General features: G+C 38.2%; 1 protein-coding gene and 1 long non-coding RNA gene across 3 annotated transcripts; both read right to left on the bottom strand.

The window, feature by feature from the left end:
• Positions 1-244: 244 nt before the first annotated feature.
• Positions 245-4,221, bottom strand: LOC136687166 (uncharacterized). Of its 2 annotated transcripts, none has more exons than XR_010800406.1 (5): positions 4,061-4,221; positions 3,048-3,179; positions 2,667-2,957; positions 2,194-2,517; positions 245-1,751 (listed from the first exon to the last, which is right to left on the bottom strand). It is a non-coding gene; the product is annotated as an uncharacterized lncRNA (long non-coding RNA). The 2 variants fall into 2 exon arrangements; XR_010800407.1 differs by having other exon boundaries at positions 3,048-3,110.
• Positions 4,222-7,279: 3,058 nt separating this feature from the next.
• Positions 7,280-14,725, bottom strand: LOC136687532 (polymeric immunoglobulin receptor-like). The gene is made up of 9 exons (XM_066662004.1): positions 14,589-14,725; positions 13,071-13,361; positions 12,598-12,921; positions 12,152-12,226; positions 11,100-11,150; positions 10,532-10,588; positions 10,245-10,355; positions 9,100-9,143; positions 7,280-8,836 (listed from the first exon to the last, which is right to left on the bottom strand). The coding sequence occupies exons 1-9, from the start codon at positions 14,626-14,628 to the stop codon at positions 8,615-8,617; spliced, it is 1,215 nt and encodes a 404-aa protein (XP_066518101.1). The 5' UTR covers positions 14,629-14,725; the 3' UTR covers positions 7,280-8,614.
• Positions 14,726-19,590: the final 4,865 nt, after the last annotated feature.

Genomic DNA, 19,590 nt, shown 5'->3' with positions numbered 1-19,590 from the left:
TTCCCCCGTTGTTTTCTCTTTCCTCATTAGATCTGTAAACACTGCTGGGCTTAGACCACACCAAAGTAGCTCTACTTTAACTATATTTTCCTAGCAGTAGACAACTTTGTTGACAGGAAGACAACCACAGGTATTTAACAAAGTTTAATTATGCACCAAACTAAATCAAAGTTAGTGTGTTTAAACTTTAAATTGTTCAGATTATTCAAAAACAAAAAAACAAAAAAGCAAATACTTAACCCACTGGAGGAAGTTCAGACAGACCTGGGAAGAACCCCAAACTCAAAGCGTTTAGAAAAAAAAAGTCATAACATCTATATATCGTCCTTTACACATAAACCTTGTGGTTGAGGATCAGTGAATGGTTTCAGTGGAAACTTTGATCTTGGCTCAGGTCCTAATCTGGTCACTGACCACACTGCCATTTGTCTAAAGTTTTTGTTCAGTTCTGAATTGTACACAGAGTGATTTATCTTCAAACAAAGACATGAAATGAAGATTTGGGATGAGCGGAGTGTCAGTCTTTATCCAGAACCTAATCTAATCTCAGAACCTCACTATTGCTATTATTGCTCTCATCAAATCCTCAGAGAAGATTTCCAACAAGTTTAAAGTCTTCACAAAAAGAACAGCAGTTTTATTGTAGCTGAGTGTGAAAAGAAACATGGGAATGGAGTCTACATTTATTTACATTGTATTTTTATATGTAAGATATATTACACAGCATTGGAACCATCATTAAACTCAGCGCTTCAGCTTTGTTCCAGAAAAATATAGAAGTGGAAATTTATCCAGAAAAAATAATTATTAATTAATTAATTAATAAATATAAATTTATTTATATTGAATTTTTATTACATTTATTCAATTCTATAATTCAAGTCCTATCAAAGAGAAGAAAAATAATGTTAAATTCACTTTTACAACCTGCATAAATGTGACAGTAAAAGCACAGAAGAATAGATTTGTATTACAGGACCCATGGAGATAAGGGTTTTGCAGCTTTATAGCAGATTTGTCTACAGTTAAAGCAAATGCACACAAAACTGACAAATGTCTGACTTAAACCAACACTGCAGTATTTCTACCTTAAAATTATGGCTTCAAAAGGTTTGTGAAGCGGTGCTGCAGCAGGTCGTGTCTCAGTCACAGCTCCAGGGACCTGTAGGTTGTGGGTTCTTGTCCCGCTCCAGGTGACCGTCTGTGAGGAGTGTGGTGTGTTCTCCCTGTGTCCGCGTGGGTTTCCTCCGGGTGCTCTTGTTTCCTCCCACAGTCCAAAAACACACGTTGGTAGGTGGATTGGTGACTCAAAAGTGTCCGTAGGTGTGTGTGTGTGTGTCACCCTGCAAAGGACTGGCGCCCCCTCCAGGGTGTACCCAGTGAATTCAGGTGGGCTCCGGACCCACCATGACTCTGAACTGGACAAGCGGTTTCACTGTTTTGGGTTGCAGAGGGTTGGAAATACTCAGCACAAAAAATGAACACACCCTGGATGAGGTGGTAGTTCATCACAGGAAAAAAACTACATGTTCAGTCAGACATTAAAATGATTCATTAATAAATGAGTGGAGAGATCAGTCAGTGTTGGGAGTCAGACTGTGGTAAACTGAATCTAATTCTCTGCTTCTTGGATCCAGGCTCTGATATAAAGAATCTGATTGGCTGCTGATGGGATTAAGGTTGTTGTAGACTGGGTCCATTCTCGTGTCGGTCTGGTTTCCAAGTGGATCATTTACATAGTCTTCATTAGTCTGAAATTAAAGAGACACCAGGTAAATTATCAGACCATAAAGTAATCCACAATCTACAGCATAAATATACAGTAAGAACATAAACTTTGTGTCATATTTTAACATCATTGAACATATATCTGTTCATTTATGCTGCATATTGATAGTAAAATACTGTTTTAAAATTATTCAGTCTTTTTACATCATTAGTGTTTGACTTACTCTGTCCTTTTTTTCAGACTTTGTTACTGCCCTGATCTCTGTGGTCTGAAGATGACCCTCACACTCAGTGTGTTGTTCAAATGATGCTCATTATAGATTTACACTAAACACATTTCCCCAATAATAACATTATGGAGTTTTAGATATTTTTGACAAACATTAAAAACAAAAAGTCTCTAAATCATCTTACAATCAGAAACACACTCAGGACTCTCTGACCAATACGAAAAGAGTCTCTTACCAGTGACCTGCAGCTGGATCTCTGAGAAGAGGGAGTAATAACTGACATTGTTCCCTGTAACCCACACTACACAGTAATAAACTCCTCCATCTTCTTCTCTCACATCACTGATTCTCACACTGACAACTTTAGAGCTTGTGTGGTCAGAGATGGAGAATCTGTTTCTCTGAGACTCTGTGGTGGAGATCACTTCAGTTAAATATTGACCGTCATATTTGTAGAAAGCTTTGATGTCTGCCTTTAACTCCTCTGGAGATGAACAGTTGATGGTGAGGGTCTCTCCCAGAAAACCAGTCACAGCACTTGGACCCGAACAACACGGATCTGTCAATCATACAAAATAAATGACATCATCTAATAATTTAAGGTGGAGTTTCTCAATGACCTTATGACCTCTTTATTCTTTCAGAAATATCTCAGTTTATACAGAATTTCATGATGAATATCATTAGTGAGATATTGATGTTTCTAACCTCTCTTCACTTTCAGTTCCACATCATGACTCCACCCTCCAGTCTCTCCACACCGATATGATCCAGAGTCCTGTAAACTCAGGTTTCTGTAGAACACTCTAAGATATACAGAATTGTCCCACAGAGAAAGTCTCTCTTTATGAACCCATTTGAACTGTGTTTGTACATTTATACACTCATCTCTTCCATTCTTACAGAAATATGCATTATTCTGTCCAGACTGTAACTGTTGACAGTTAATCCTGATGCTCCCTCCTGGTTATCCAATCACTTCAGAGCAGTGCCCTGGACCTGTCAAACAGAAACAAGATTTTCCTCATCTCCAGTTTACTGTAAAAAAAAAAAAAGAAAAAAAGAAAAAAAAAACATATATATCCTTACCTTGATATTTAGCAAAGATGTCACCACCACCGCTTTTGACTCAGGAGACAGTGGTTCAGTTCCCTGCTCAGACAGGAACAGCACACCACAAATAAGAGTTCTTGGGACTCCTGCCCCTGCATTTATCTTCCTCTGTAACATGTTAGTTTTTCCTGTTAAATTTTCACATGTGCAAAATCACTACTCAAAATGTTTCAGCACGTCCTTCGAGGCAGAAGGAATCTGATTGGTTACCAGTCCACAGGCAGGGATGTACATGATTGGTTAAAATGTATTAGATGTGATTTTCAAATGCCACACTGTAAACCTGTAAAGCTCTCCCTAGACCCTCATGGTTTGCCTGCTCTTACAGAAACAACTGTAGAAGAAATAAATGTGCAATATACTGTACACATTGTTCTGTTTCATAATTTGTTAGAAGTGCTGCAAAACTTTTGTTATTTTGTTATGATAAAATGGAGAATACTGTAACTCGCTGCCTCTGAGGCAGATTCTGTATCAGTACTTTTCTGCACATTTGAGTTAAAACTAATGGATGCTATACAAATATGCTCTGCTTCCTCAAAGAGGCTTACACAACTTGAAAAAGCACATGATTGCTGCCTCTTAGGAAGAAGAGAATTATTGTCCGTTATCTTTCAGCTTCTTCAGAGATAGCAATAATAAATCAGGTGTGCAAAATGTACTTCTTTAGAATCTGCTTTATATTTCATACTGAGGAATGTGTGCATTCTCACACACTTTTGATAAAACTTCCAATAAGTCTTTTTTTCCATTAGAGTCTGCAGTATATATTACATAATGAACTGCAACATTAAATCATGCACTAAACCAGACACTCAGACTGAAGCTTCTGATTTTTCTTCTTTCAGATGTTAATTCTTCCAGGTTCCCTCACTCCTACAGAACTTCTACTAAAACACAGCACTAGGATCTTACACAATGTTAAAGACGCTGTAAGAACAGAGTTCAGAATCAGTTCTGTCACATTCAGTTAAAGTAGAACATCTGACCTGAGATCAGGAAGAAGGTGAAGATGAGGAGGGTCTTCATGAACTGAGCTCCAGTTTCACTGATGTTCACCCAAACTCCAGTCCACTGTCTTTAAGATTGTGTGAGTGTTGTTCTCCTCAGAGGTCAGTTCTATTTCTCTTTGGGAGGATTTGTCCTCTCTGCACAATTCCTCTTTCTCTGAATTGTGTTAGAGTTCAAACCTCAAACCGCTTCTCTTTAAAACTGATCTAGGACCTGCTTTTTACCAGGATCCCAACCCTGATCCTTATAAAGGAATGATGACAAGGCATTAAATTCAAACTGAAACTGGCTGTTGCTGTTAAAGACAGCGTCTTATCTTCCTCTCTGTGGTTTTGAACCGTGGGGAAACCCTCCTGCTTCTTAACATGAAGTAGCTTGAAGTAAATGTGTTATACAGGAGAATTTACGTGTTTTAATCGTAGGGAAATGCTACAGGTTTAACACAAATGTAGGTTAAATCATGTCTGATCAAATTATGACTGACAGTGACATCTCCATGACAACTTAGAAAAATCTGTTCCACATCCTACACCACACTTGACCACCAGGGGGAGACACCGTTTCAGGAATTAAACCCACTCTGTGCCGCCTGTGTCTGGTGTAACTGAGTTAAAAATAGATGAAAACAATGAAACAAAATCTCAATAATAGCTTTAAATTATATTTATTCTGCCCTAATTATGAATGATCACAAATACTATGTAGCTGTATTGTATTATTCTCTGGTAATTCATTGACATTTTGTGCATGACAGTTGTGTGTGTTTTCTCTCTTCCTGTGGTTACTGTTAGCATTATGGTTGTGGACAGAACCCATTCTAATACTGTTCTAGTATTCAGGATCATTTTCATAATCTCCATCAGTCTTAAAATAAAGAAATGCCAAGTGTATTAGCAGGCTATAGGTCAAAGTAACCTAGTAAATTATCAAACAAAGTAAATTATCTACGACATAAAAAGCTTGTATATAACATTTAGAACATAAACAGCCATAAACAAGTATTCACTCACCCATCCAAATCACTGAATTCAGATGTTCCAATGACTCGCATAGCCACAGAAACCATGCACCTAGGCATTCAGACATCTTCTACAAACATTTGAGAAAGAATGGGTAGCTCTCAGAAGCTCAGTGAATTCCAGCGTGGGGCCGTGATAGGATGCTACCTGTGCAATACAGACATCCCAAGTGTTGGGGTGGGGGAGTTAGTAGCCGTTGTATGCTTAGCCGGACCCATGTGTGCTTTTAGGTCCTTAACACCTTTATTTGCTTCCCCATACATGGGAATTTCTTTTAAAATTATTCCGAGAACCTACATTTACGTTTCGGCATAGCTGCTCCAGATGAGGGTAGGTACATGAGCTTTGCCTGACGTAAACAAGGACTACTGACGTGCAGACTGACCAATTAAATGTTTACAGAGACGGTTATCGACCAATAACGGTAGCTCTACAGTCAGACCGTCCAATCAGAAGATTTTAGGCTATTTCTCCACGCCCCCTTCTCACTCAAGTGAACCAATCGGAGTAGGGGAGGGCGGGACTAGTTTGTGAACGAAACGGTTCTCAAAATTCTATGTAAGCGCTAGAAAAACAAAATCCCGGACGTGTGTGAGATTCCGCCCGGACATTTTTTTAAGGTCTAAAATAGAGGACATGTCCGGGTAAAAGAGGACGTCTGGTCATCCAATTAAAATACCTCTTGCACACACCAAAGGATATGTGTGAAAGCATCATTTTACAGCTTGGGCTACGACATAGGTCTCATTGGCCTGTTCTGGGGTCTTCATTGTGCTTCTTCACTGCTTGCTCTGCAGATTTGATCAGCTTTCTTGAAACGTCAATGTCGTGACACTCTGTCAGAGGTGAAATGGGATTTGTATTTTCTCATTTTGAAGGCCCTGTCTCTGCCATGAGGCTCCAGCTTCACTGATATTCATCTTCACTGAATAACAACATGATTTAAAAGTGTAAAAAAACATTGTTTGTTTGTTTTAAGACATTGAGGCAGATTAATGTGTTTCTCCGTGGTGTTAAGGAGTAAGAATTGTGTTTGTAAAGCCTCACATATTCACCTATTAAAGGTGGAATGGAGAAATCAAGCCCGGTAGTACACAGCAAATATAAGAGTTTCACTGGTAGGTTGGTGTTTTTAGTGACATGATGTGCACTTGGTCATGTGTTTTAAATGGATAAGATGGTTAATAAAGAAGTGTTTCAAAATGAGTTTTGTTTATAAACACTAGCGCTAGCTTTAGCATTGCATGGCTGTTTAAGGTGCAAATGAGTATTCAGGTTCTTAATGTAAATATTTAAGGTGGAACTAAGTGCTTGAATATGAAAATTGTGAATAATTGATTGAATAACACAATCGGTTTGTGTGTTTTAAATGGATAATGTGGAATAACAGTTGCTTCAAAAAGTTTCAAAGGCTATAGCGCTAGCTTCAGCTCTTAAAGTGAAAAGAGAATTCAAGAAGCTGTCATATAACAGCATTAGGACCCATAAACTAACACGAAAGGTAGAAAGATATGTTTGACTGTGAAAATTGTGAATAAGGTCTGCCTCCTAAATGACATTTATGGTGGAAAGGAAAACTGAAAGGAACACCAGCCTTTGTCTACTTGAAATATTTAAGGTTGATTTTTGACAGTAAAGGCTTGTAAATGCAGGGAAATGGCAGCTGCATGTTCACTCTTTTTGTGTAGATAGATGTTTTAGTGAAACGATGAACACCTTTCTGTGTAAATATGTTGCTTATGGCACATTCTTCTTATCTATTAAAGGCCAAGTTCCTAAACTTATCTCTTGTTCATTCAGTTTTCCTCAAACTGGCAACTGCTCCAGCTTCACATCTGGGGAGGAGGGGGAGGAGGCAGACAGCCCTCTCCACTGTTTTGAAACTGTATTATAGTTCAGATTTTAAATGTTTGGTGTCAGTATTACAGATTGCTCCTTTAAGACTTCACATTGGAACAATCATCTGCTACAGTTAGGTACAGTGACTCAGATAATAGTCCTTCTATTAGACACCTACACAGTTCATGAGGACAGAAGGATCCCATTTTATGGCCTGAACATGGAGATGAAGTTGAGCAGTTGAACACGTTTCTGAACAACAGGAGAACCTGCAGAACTAAGACTAAAGTCTAATAATGAGTTCAGAGAAGCAGAGAGGAGAGGTAGGTTTTTATTAATTAATCAACAATTACAATCTTCACAGGGTCAAAGAGCAGGAAAAATGACATGATGTGAGGACAGGGCAGAGATCAGAGCACCACAACAAGCTGGAACTGGACAGAGCAACTCAACACATATGAAATGATTAGAACCATGGAAAAAATGAATTAAAATGAAAAATAAAAGCTACATTCAATTAAAGCAAAATCCCAATTACCCACTACCCCCTACAAAAGGTCACCTTTAGATTCCAACTCTCCATCAGTCTCACCTCCAACACATTTTCAGAGTCAAAGTACACATCAGTCCCTCCTCTGAGATGCCTTTATACTCCAGGTACATGCTACTAATGCAAGTAAATAAAATTTTGTGTCACATAACTATATTAGGGCGGCACGGTGGCACAGCAGGTAGTGTCGCAGTCACACAGCTCCAGGGACCTGGAGGTTGTGGGTTCGATTCCCGCTGAGGGTGACTGTGAGGAGTTGGTGTGTTCTCCCCGTGTCCGCATGGGTTTCCTCCGGGTGTTCTGGTTTCCTCCCACAGTCCAAAAACACACGTTGGTAGGGGCACTGGCGACTCCAAAGTGTCCGTAGGTGTGAGTGAATGTGTGTGTGTGTCTGTGTTGCCCTGTGAAGGACTGGCGCTCCCTCCAGGGTGTATTCACGCCTTGCGCCCAATGATTCCAGGTAGGCTCTGGACCCACCACAACCCTGACTTGGATAAGTGGTTACAGATAATGAATGAATAACTATATTCATTTATCTACCTCATCTTGGAATTACGGTCTTCATACCATCCCCACAGTTTCAATCAGACCCATATTCCAACCTGAAAATATACCACCTCTAAATCATACACACAATTCACAGCTAATACAAAACAAGGTGAAATGAAAATGAAGACAAGGCCTTCATAGTAAAGTTGATAGAAGAAACAGAAAACTGTTCACACTGAGGGCCAGGGTGGTCCACTGCACAAACCGACCTCTTAATGAGTGATATCATCTTAAGTCTAATCTAATTCAATATTATTCGATCTATAAGCTAAAGGGAGCAGTCAGTCATTTTCTCCACAGATATTTCTTCTATTATGAAAGTGTTATACTGAAATCCAGTGGACTGAATGTGTCTGATTCTGTACTAAACCCTATGGCAGATGTCATGTGGGCGACTTTATGAAATTTAAATTACTGCATTCAGGGACAACAAAGCAGTCTGATTCTTTATCTTGTGTGAGCTGCACTTTATAGAACAGCATGTAAAAATAATGATCATGTTCATACACATTGTTGTCTGTTGTTGCTGGTATAAATGACTGACTGTTCCTTTAATGGTGTCAGTAATCAGCTGATCACTCCGGACTGATGTGGTGACTGACGGTGACGTACTCAGTATCAGATTCCTTCTTACTGAAGGACACTGTATGATCACAAAGAGAATCTGGATTCTTCTGGAAACTCACAGATGAGTACATGAGTGATTCAGTGGTGGGTTCAGGACGCTGTGGTGTGTTGGAGGGATCCTGGGGTCTGCTTTCTCTAATCTCCTCATACGCACATTCAGAGGGAGGAATCTGTGGAGACAAACACATTCACAGAGGAACACAGAGATAATGACATTTAGCAGACTCTTATCAAGATTTAGTACTGTTACTGATACAGGGGCTAACGCAGTGTTTAGAGTCTTGCCCAAGGATTTTTAGTTTGTAGCATAGTGTTTCTGCCTGAGCTGGGATTTGACCCCCAGCCTGTGTGGATGGCTGGATGGAGTTGTTATCCACTGTGCTAATCCACTGCATACATGTGTATATAAATACAAACACACACAGATACTCACATCATTAATGTTCCCCTTCTCTGTTTTTGGTGAAGATATGGAGCCTGTGGATCAGAACATTTCAGATGAAATCATACCATCATTAATCATCAGATACACGACATGGCCAAAAGTCTGTAGACACTTGCTCATTTTAAAGTTCTACTAAATTTAAAGTGGATCTTCTGGGGGTGTGTTCCTCTTCACTGCAGTAACAGCTTCTACTTTTCTGGGAAGGCTTAATGCTAGAGGTGTTTTAGGATTAGTGATGTCAGGTACAGAATGTGTATAACTTCAGCTCCTCAAACAGGAGCTCTATCACTTCAGACAACACAGTGTATTGCTGGGGTGATTTAGACATTAGGCGTGATGATGTACTCACTACAAAGATTGTCTACCAGTGCTGGCTTTGGGAGGGTTGGGGTCTTGGTTGGGAATTGCCTCTTAAATCAGCACCTGAACATGACAGTGCCAAATCTGCTATCTCCTCCTTGTCATACCCCTCTTACTCCTTCACAAGCTAAAGCAGCTCATGGCTTGAACGATTCCTCAACATGACAGTTTTGAAATCTTTTCAGAAGCGTACATTTCTGAGCTTCATGTCTTTAAATGTCCTTAAAACGTTTACGCATGCCTTTGCAATAGTCTTAGTCTTAAGTGAATGCATTTTAAGGCACTTACATTTTTAGCTTTTATTCCTTTACCTCATATTTCATATTAATCTAGTATTATCAGCTCTGCTGTCGTTATCATTAGCTGCACAGTGAGTAATATCTCCTTGTGTGTACTGTTCCAATAAATGTTTGACATGAAGAATTACTGATATGGTGAAGGCGACTCGGTGTGTAAATCAGACTAGAGTTAATGTGAAAACAGTGATGACAGACATCTTACATGACATCACATTAAACCATAGTGATAATTTTTTACAGGGGGCTGGTTGTCTCCATGGTCATGTTTAATTGGAGTATTGCCATCCCCACACATACAATCCTCAAATCGAGCCTGAGATACACTTATTGCTTTCAAATTTTGAGCAGCTTAGAACAGGGACCAGCGTCTACAAATATTTGGACACATTGTGTATTTCAGTTTGATTAATTTCTCTAGATTTAACCAAGAAGAAGCTCAGTTTCTCTGTCTGTGTTTCTCTCTGTGTAGAGCACCTTGTGTTTTCCTGAATCTCAGTTTGTAGAAGATCAGAGCTAAACCTCCAATCAGCAGCAGAGTCACACACACAGTGATGATGATGATGATGAAGGTAGAGGAACCTGGAGCTGAGAGAGAAAGAAGAGACAACGATCAACCGATCAGTAATGGGTTCCACTTTGCTGCAGTCACAGCTCCTAACTTCAGGAGAAGACCTTACCCCAGATGCTGAACCACTGTCTGTTCACATTTAACAAGAAAACAGAGTGAAAGAGGGAGTTCTGAATAATGACTGAGTTCTTACTGTGATGTTCTTCATCAGGTGAAGCTGCTGTTGGGTTCATAGTTGTGGGTGATCTCTCTGGGAGCAGTAGATGATTTACACAATAAAACACATAAAAACACAGTTAAAGCTTTTAACATGTATTATGTATTGGGAATGTTTTTATTATAATTTCAGTATTTACATATTTTACAGTAAATGCTCCAGTACCTAGTCATTAATCAGAATCGCATTGTCCTTGACACATTGTTTGATAACAAACTAATTCATATTTTTCTTACGACCATAGTTTTCTGTTTTATCACATAAGATTAGATATAAGTAGACACTGTATGTGACTGAGCAGGTGAGTTGTGTTGTGTGAGGTGCTGTGTAGATGTACATGTGTGTGTTAGGTGCTTCATCTCTCCACAAAACACAGGTCCTTCAAGCACAGACATGGCATTGAGCATGGTGACCTCAGAAATAGTTCCTGGAGTGAAGTCTAAACACTGAACCACTGCCTGTTCACATTTAACATGAAAATAGAGTGAAAGAGGGAGTTCTGAATAATGACTTATTATTATAATGACTAATAATGAGTTCTTACTGTGATGTTCTTCATCAGATGAAGCTACTGTTGGTTTCAGAGTTGGACTTGCTGGAAGCAGTAGATGATTTATACAATAAAACACAAAAACATGATTAAAACTTAGTTACTCTGTACATAGGAGAGAGTTTAGTCCACAGTGTAGTCAGAGGTACAGGTGCATCTCAATAAATTAGAACATCATCAAGTTAATTTATTTCAGTAATTCAGTTCAAAAAGTGAAGCTCATATAGATTCATTACAAACAGAGTGATCTATTTCAAGTGTGTTTTTTTTTTTTTTTTACTGTTGATGATTATGGCTTACAGCCAATGAAAACCCAACTGTCATTGTCTCAAAAAATGTGAAAAATCAACACACAACACCTGCAAAGGATTCCTAAGCCTTCAAAATGGTTCCTTAGTCTGTTTCAGTAGGCTTCACAATCATGGGGAAGACTGCTGTCCAGAATGCAGTCACTGACTCCCTCCTGCTGTATCCAAGCGTATTTATGGCTCATGACCCAGAGACAACACCAGGAGCGTCTCACCTGGGCCAAGGGGAAAAAGGACTGGACTGTTTTACATTTCATTTGGAAGTCAAGGTCCCAGAGTCTGGAGAAAGAGTGGAGAGGTACACAGTCCAAGCTGCTTGGGTCTAGTGTGAAGCTTCCATAATCTGTGATGGTTTGGGGGACGTGTCGTCTGCTGGTGTTAGTCCACTGTGTTATATCACGTCCAAATGCAGCGCAGCCATCTACCAGGACATTTTAAAGTACTTCAAAAGTCCCCCTTCTGCAGTACTCCTACGGACACTTTTGAGTCAATCCACCTAACAATGTGTGTTTCTGGACCGTGGGAGGAAACCGAAAAACATAATATATTTGGAAAAGTTTGACTGCTCCACAAACCAGTGCTAGGGGCTAAATCCTATAACCCTCTATCCCACAGTTTACATTGAAGATGGTGACCTCAGAAATAGTTCCTGGACTGGAGTCTAAACACTGAACCACATTTCATTTAACATGAGAATAGAGTGAAAGACGGAGTTCTGAATAATGACTGAGTTCTTACTGAGATGTTCTTCATCAGATGAAGATGCTGTTGGTTTCATAGTTGTGGGTGGTCTCTCTGGGAGCAGTAGATGTTCTATGCAATAAAACACATAGAAACACAGTAAAATCTTTAGTAATTCTGTACATTCATATGTGGACACACACACACACACACACACACACACACACACACACTAGAAACAACTGATAAAACCCAGACAGACAAACTGATCTCAGACTCTGTTACTGCCCTGTTCTCTGTGGTCTGAAGATGACCCTCACACTCAGTGTGTTGTTCAAATGATACTCATTATAGATTTACACTAAACACATTTCTTCAATAATAACATTATGGAGTTTTAGATATTTTTGACAAACATTAAAAACAAAAAGGCTCTAAATCATCTTACAATCAGAGAAACACTCAGGACTATCTGACCAATAGGAAAAGAGCATGTCTCTCACCAGTGACCTGCAGCTGTATCTCTGAGAAGAGGGAGTAATAACTGACATTGTTCCCTGTAACCCACACTCCACAGTAATAAACTCCTCCATCTTCTTCTCTCACATCACTGATTCTCACACTGACAACTTTAGAGCTTCTGTCTTCAGAGATGGAGGATCTGTTTCTCTGAGACTCTCTGTTAGTGATCACTTCAGTAAAATGTTGACCATCATGTTTGTAGAAACCTTTGATGTCTGCCTTTAACTCCTCTGGAGATGAGCAGTTGATGGTGAGAGTCTCTCCCAGAAAACCAGTCACAGCACTTGGACCCGAACAACACGGATCTGTCAATCATACAAAATAAATGACATCATCTAATAATTTAAGGTGGAGTTTCTCAATGACCTTATGACCTCTTTATTCTTTCAGAAATATCTCAGTTTATACAGAATTTCATGATGAATATCATTAGTGAGATATTGATGTTTCTAACCTGTCTTCACTTTCAGTTCTACATCATGACTCCACCGTCCAGTCTCTCCACACCGATATGATCCAGAGTCCTGTAAACTCAGGTTTCTGAAGACCACTAGAAGATCTTGACTCAAGTAACGTAGATAAAGTCTCTCTTTTTGAACCCATGTGTTCTCTGTTTGTACATTTATACACTCATCGGTTCCATTCTTACAGAAATATTTATTATTCCGTCCAGACTGCTGGAGTTTACAGGAGATAATGACACTCCCTCCTGAGTAGCCAATCACATCAGAGCTGTGCACTGGACCTGCCAATCAGAAGGAAGAATATTAGTTCCTCTCAGTCCTCTTCACTGTAACAGTGTAAGGTTAATAACTGGTTATTTAGGACAGATGATAACGCCAGTCTTTCACACAGCAGACTGGGGTTCAGTTCCCTGCTCAGACAGGAACACCACACTCCACCAATAAGAGTCCTGGGACAAGACTCCTCCCCCTCCATTAGTCTCCCTCTGTAATATGATTAAACTTTCCTGTTAAAGTCTCTCTCTCAGGTTCAGTCTGAAGCTGCTTTTAATCACCGTCCCCTCGACTATTTCAGCTCGGTCCGTTCTTTATAAACTCTGTCTGAAAGTCAGTCTCAGTAATATCCATTTTCACTGATCTACACTAAATGGCCATAAGACTGTCCTCTGTGCACTAAGTGTTTAAACATTGCAGTGAGGATCTGATGGCAGACACTAAACCGTTGTACAGAGTTAGTGAGGTCAGGTTCGAGTGTTGAGTGATTCATCTTCAATCATCTCATTAATTAATGAATTACTGAACTGAGCCTCATCAGAGAACACAGTTCCACTGTTCCACAGCTCAGTTCTGAGAGGCGTTTACCCCACACACAGACACTTTGGTCATTTGGGCAGTGGTCGTAGTGACATTAAGATCATGTGCAGCTGCTCAGGATCATCTCATTTCACATGATCTTTAGAGATTTCACACACTGAGTGTGCGCTGTGGAACACCTTCATCCACCGTGGGGTGAACCCTGAAATACTGACTTTATTCATTACATGGGTTTTCTAAACACTTTTGATCCATTCTGAATCATGTGACAACACCACGGCTGTAAGAGGCATCACCCCTTAATCTCAGGGTTAAGGAGGGGTCTTTATGTGGGAGACATTTGATGTCATTAGTCTTTTAATCTTCCAGAAATGTCCCTCACTATTAACTTTTTATAAACCTTACATTTGTCTTTTAGTTTCAGATTCAGGAGTGTGTTTATACTCACACACACTTTTCAGTAGATCCTCCAAATTCACTCATTTATCTTTGTACAAGTTACCTCCTGAACAACCAATCAAACTGAAGCTCCTCATTTCTCATCTTTCTGATCTCAGTCAGTTCTCCCAGGTTCCCTCACTGCTACAGAACTTCTACTAAAACACAGAACTAGGATCTTACACAATGTTAAAGACGCTGTAAGAACAGAGTTCAGAATCAGTTCTGTCACATTCAGTTAAAGTAGAACATCTGACCTGAGATCAGGAAGAAGGTGAAGATGAGGAGGGTCTTCATCCTGAACTGAGCTCCAGCTTCACTGATGTTCACCCAAACTCCAGTCCACTGTCTTTAAGATTGTGTGAGTGTTGTTCTCCTCAGAGCTCAGTGCTACTCCTTTTCAAAAGACGTTTTCCTCCGTCTCTGTCTCGTCTTCTCTCTGCTTTTTCTGTTTCCTCTTTTTCTGAACTGTGTCAGAAATAACCTCAAACCACGCCCCCTTCATCATCCCTGACCAGTAGTTTCTGTTTATCTTATTTTTATTTGACATCACTAAATAAGAACAAATGAGAGCAGTGCATTCAAACAGCAATGACACCATTATTCACAAACGTCACCTCAGTTCCTTCAGTAAACCCCTGTCCCCAGTGTCTTATACTGGTTTATCAGAGAGACTCAGAGGCAATGAGGTTTGAAACCTGGTCAGTTCAGGATTTCTCTTCCAAACTGATCCAGGACCTGAGTCCTAATCCTAATAAACAAATGATGAGACGACACTAAACCCAAACTGAAACTGTTGCTGTTAAAGTCTCACACTGTATCTTATCTTCCTCTCTGTGGTTTTGAACTGTGTTTATCTCTTCATTCTCACACTGAACTTGACCACAGTCTGCTTCTGTACACATCAACAAGCCCATGAACTACAAACAGAAATAAATGTGTTTAACATGAGAATATTACATGTTTGATTGGTAGGCACCTGAAATGTTGGCCCAGATTTTATATATATAATATATATGGGACACCCCAACACTTCAGGTGCCTACCATGAAAACATGTAATATTCTCATGTTAAATACACCCTAACATTTATATATATATATATATATATATATATATATATATATATATATATATATATATATATATATATATATATATATATATATATATATACATATCTGCATGACAGAGACCAGCAAATGGGAGGTTAGGGTTAGTATTAGGGTTAGGTTTAGTATTAGGTTCCACCTACCACTTGCAAGTGCCTCCATCCTGCAGAGATAGGAAAACAGATCTAAAACACTGGACCACGAGGGGGAGACAGAATCTCAGGAATAATGGCAAATCAGTGACAAATGTCTCTAAAATAATAAATTAAAAATAATAAACCTAATCCTCAGTAATAATAATAACAACAATTTTAATTTATATGGATTCTATCCTGCTTAATAACTATTAATAAATAATTATTTGAACTGTACACTGTAAAAAGTAATACCTTTATCTAATTTAAAAAAGTGAGGTAAGTGATTGCGCATTGGACCTTTTAAGTTGAGTCAACTTCAAGGCTTTTTTTTTTCAGTAGAATGAACTGAGTAATATTCACTTAAAATGAACTCAGAAAAGTCAATCTGAATTAACTAACACCACTGACATAACTTAGTTAGGTGAACAATTTTACTTGTAGTAATCCATGTAGAATATTTGAGTAATTGTTCTTAGCAAAATTAAACTAATCACACATGTGTATGAACTCCATTAGATTGTGTTCAGGTTATAAAATATGGTATAATTTGGGGTGTGTGTGTGTGTATAAATATATATAGTCATACATATTACTAGCCTACAGTACGATTGTAATAATTCTCACTGCTGAAAGATCCTTTAAAGTCATCAGTTTAGTGTGACTTAACGTCATTAAATGGTTCGGCTAAAATTGATCAACTTACCATGATGTCCAGGATCCATAAAATCCCCAACGCAAGCGAGCTGTAGCCTACAACCAAGAGAGAAAAGTTTACTGTCGGCACATATTGCAGTGCAAAGCATCAAGGGAAAGTAGATAACGTCAATTCATTTTAATGAGTTCATTATCAGCCACATATACTTTGTTAAACTGAGTTAACACATTCAGTTAAAGTTTCATGTACACAACAATCACACTGACATATCTACTCACATGGTTTGATTTAAAATATACTTAGTATATTAAAGTATATTAAACCTACATGTTTTCTGTATCACTCTTTTCAGTATATTTTCTGCTGTGGTGAGTGCGTTAGTGTGGAGCAGGACACAGCACCAGCTGATTTTTTTTATTCCCTGTTTTTTTCTCCTTCTCATTTTCCTCTCCACATTTTAAACACAGCTGGAGGTAAATCACACTAAAGTAGGTTCTCAGTTAGAAGGGAAAGTTTCCACAACTTTGCCTAACATCACCTACAAGTTCTAATAAAATATTAAAGAAAACCTTTTAGCCAAATGTTCAAAGTTTTTTTTTTGTCATTTAAATACAATTTCTGCAATTCTGAAATTTAACTCAGGCATAACATTTTACTTCAATGTTTAGACAATATTTTGAGGATGTTGTCAGGTCCACAGTTTGTTACATTCTCACAACATTTGGAAAAAGTATCATGGATGGTATTAAAACATGAGGTGACAGGATTTATTAAATATTCAAGTAACATGTTTAAAAAGCAGAACAATTTGCCTGCAACATTCTGCAAATGTTCTGAGGAAGTTGCTGAACTAAAATCTTCTTTTATAAAACGTTCTGGGAATGTTACACAATAATAGAATAATCTCAGTTCACATTCAGGAAAAAATTTTATACAAGCATTGGGAATACATTCAGAATGCAGTTATTGGTTTATTTTAGGAAATTCATATTAAAACACCATTTTCACATTTTGATCTCTCTCTCTCTCTCTCTCTCTCACACACACACACACACACACACACACAAATACGCATACAAACAAAGACGTTTACTGCTTGTATCTAATTTCATGTTTTAATGAAAGAAATACAGGGTCATTTGAGGAATACGAAGCTTTTTTTAAACACTGTTTACTCAAACCACCAGAACATTTACAGAAAAATCTGTAATGATTGAAATGATATTTAACATCGTGCCACTACATTAAACACTTATAAAGCTGTGGGAAGTGTATGGGAGACTGCTTTTATAGTTCACTGTGGATTCAGCTTAGCACTGAATTCATGAAAATAAAACACAGAAAGCCTGGAGGAGACCTGCTGCTGTTGTGGGAAATTAATTAAATGAATTAAAACGCATTAGAACAATGAAATTAACCAGACCTTTTCCCCAGGCCCCTGAACATGATTATTAAATATATAATAATTACAAGTAATAATATTTTTATGGGGTGGCACAGTGGCAGAACATGTAGTCTCACTGTTACACACCTCTAGTGTCCTGAGGTTGTGGGTTTAAACCCTGCCTCAGGTCACTTCTCTCTCTCGCTTTCTCTCTCGCTCTCTCTCTCACTCTCTCAGCAAAATAAAAGACTTTATCTGGGTCAGTGTATAAGTCCATTTTTAATTCTGAAATGATCACTTATAATCAATGACTGAGGTTATGTTTCATAAAATCACACATTTTCTTGTAATTACCACATTAAACTGTAAACGTGGTTTTGGCTGTGAGCTGCTGGAGCTGGTTTGATGCCAGAACATGGCATGAGCTAGAAAATATATTTGTATGTTTCTATGTTCCTCTTTTTTCCCTTTTTTAGAGCTGAAACATTACTGTTGTCATAATCTCAGTCTGTTGTAGGTGTGTCACAGGTATGTGGTAGTTTCACTGTAAAGTTAAAAGAGAACATTTATTTCTAAAAACATGAAAAAAATTACTCTGTTTAAAGTGAGATGAAAGAACAATCCAGGATACGATCACCTGTATCACAAGACCCTGAACCTGTTTCCCCTTATTGTTAATGGAAGTGGAGTAGAGCTCTAAACCTCACAGAGATGAAGCAGCTGCTGACAACATGATATCAATGGTTAGGGTGTGTGTGTGTTCTGGAAAATAAAACTGGAGAGGGAGAGCTGTTCACCATCTCATCTCCAACACACACAGGCCCAGACCTCTAGTCTAAACGAATGATGAGACGACACTAAACCCAAACTGAAACTGTTGCTGTTAAAGTCTCACACTGTATCTTATCTTCCTCTCTGTGGTTTTGAACTGTGTTTATCTCTTCATTCTCACACTGAACTTGACCACAGGCTGCTTCTGTACACATCAACAAGCCCATGAACTACAAACAGAAATAAATGTGTTTAACATGAGAATATTACATGTTTTAATGGTAGGCACCTGAAATGTTGGCCCAGATTTTATATATATAATATATATGGGACACCCCAACACTTCAGGTGCCTACCATGAAAACATGTAATATTCTCATGTTAAATACACCCTAACATTTATATATATATATATATATATATATATATATATATATATATATATATATATACACATATCTGCATGACAGAGACCAGCAAATGGGAGGTTAGGGTTAGTATTAGGGTTAGGTTTAGTATTAGGTTCCACCTACCACTTGCAAGTGCCTCCATCCTGCAGAGATAAGAAAACAGATCTAAAACACTGCACCACGAGGGGGAGACAGAATCTCAGGAATAATGGCAAATCAGTGACAAATGTCTCTAAAATAATAAATTAAAAATAATAAACCTAAACCTCAGTAATAATAATAACAACAAATTTAATTTATATGGATTCTATCCTGCTTAATAACTATTAATAAATAATTATTTGAACTGTACACTGTAAAAAGTAATACCTTTATCTAATTTAAAAAAGTGAGGTAAGTGATTGCGCATTGGACCTTTTAATTTGAGTCAACTTCAAGGCTTTTTTTTTTCAGTAGAATGAACTGAGTAATATTCACTTAAAATGAACTCAGAAAAGTCAATCTGAATTAACTAACACCACTGACATAACTTAGTTAGGTGAACAATTTTACTTGTAGTAATCCATGTAGAATATTTGAGTAATTGTTCTTAGCAAAATTAAACTAATCACACATGTGTATGAACTCCATTAGTTTGTGTTCAGGTTATAAAATATGGTATAATTTGGGGTGTGTGTGTGTGTATAAATATATATAGTCATACATATTACTAGCCTACAGTACGATTGTAATAATTCTCACTGCCGAAAGATCCTTTAAAGTCATCAGTTTAGTGTGACTTAACGTCATT

Source organism: Hoplias malabaricus, chromosome 2, assembly GCF_029633855.1.
Source record: "Hoplias malabaricus isolate fHopMal1 chromosome 2, fHopMal1.hap1, whole genome shotgun sequence".
Classification (NCBI taxonomy): domain Eukaryota; kingdom Metazoa; phylum Chordata; class Actinopteri; order Characiformes; family Erythrinidae; genus Hoplias; species Hoplias malabaricus.
This window is presented reverse-complemented; position numbering and strand designations above follow the sequence as displayed.

Excerpts from the sequence above, each read along its gene's own strand:
- LOC136687532 (XM_066662004.1), bottom strand. The coding sequence starts at position 14,628 with ATGAAGACCCTCCTCATCTTCACCTTCTTCCTGATCTCAG. Across the intron at positions 12,922-13,070 it reads AGAACTGAAAGTGAAGACAG|ATCCGTGTTGTTCGGGTCCA; the intron begins GTTAGAAACATC and ends TATGATTGACAG. Across the intron at positions 9,144-10,244 it reads GAGATTCAGGAAAACACAAG|GCTCCATATCTTCACCAAAA; the intron begins GTGCTCTACACA and ends TCTGATCCACAG.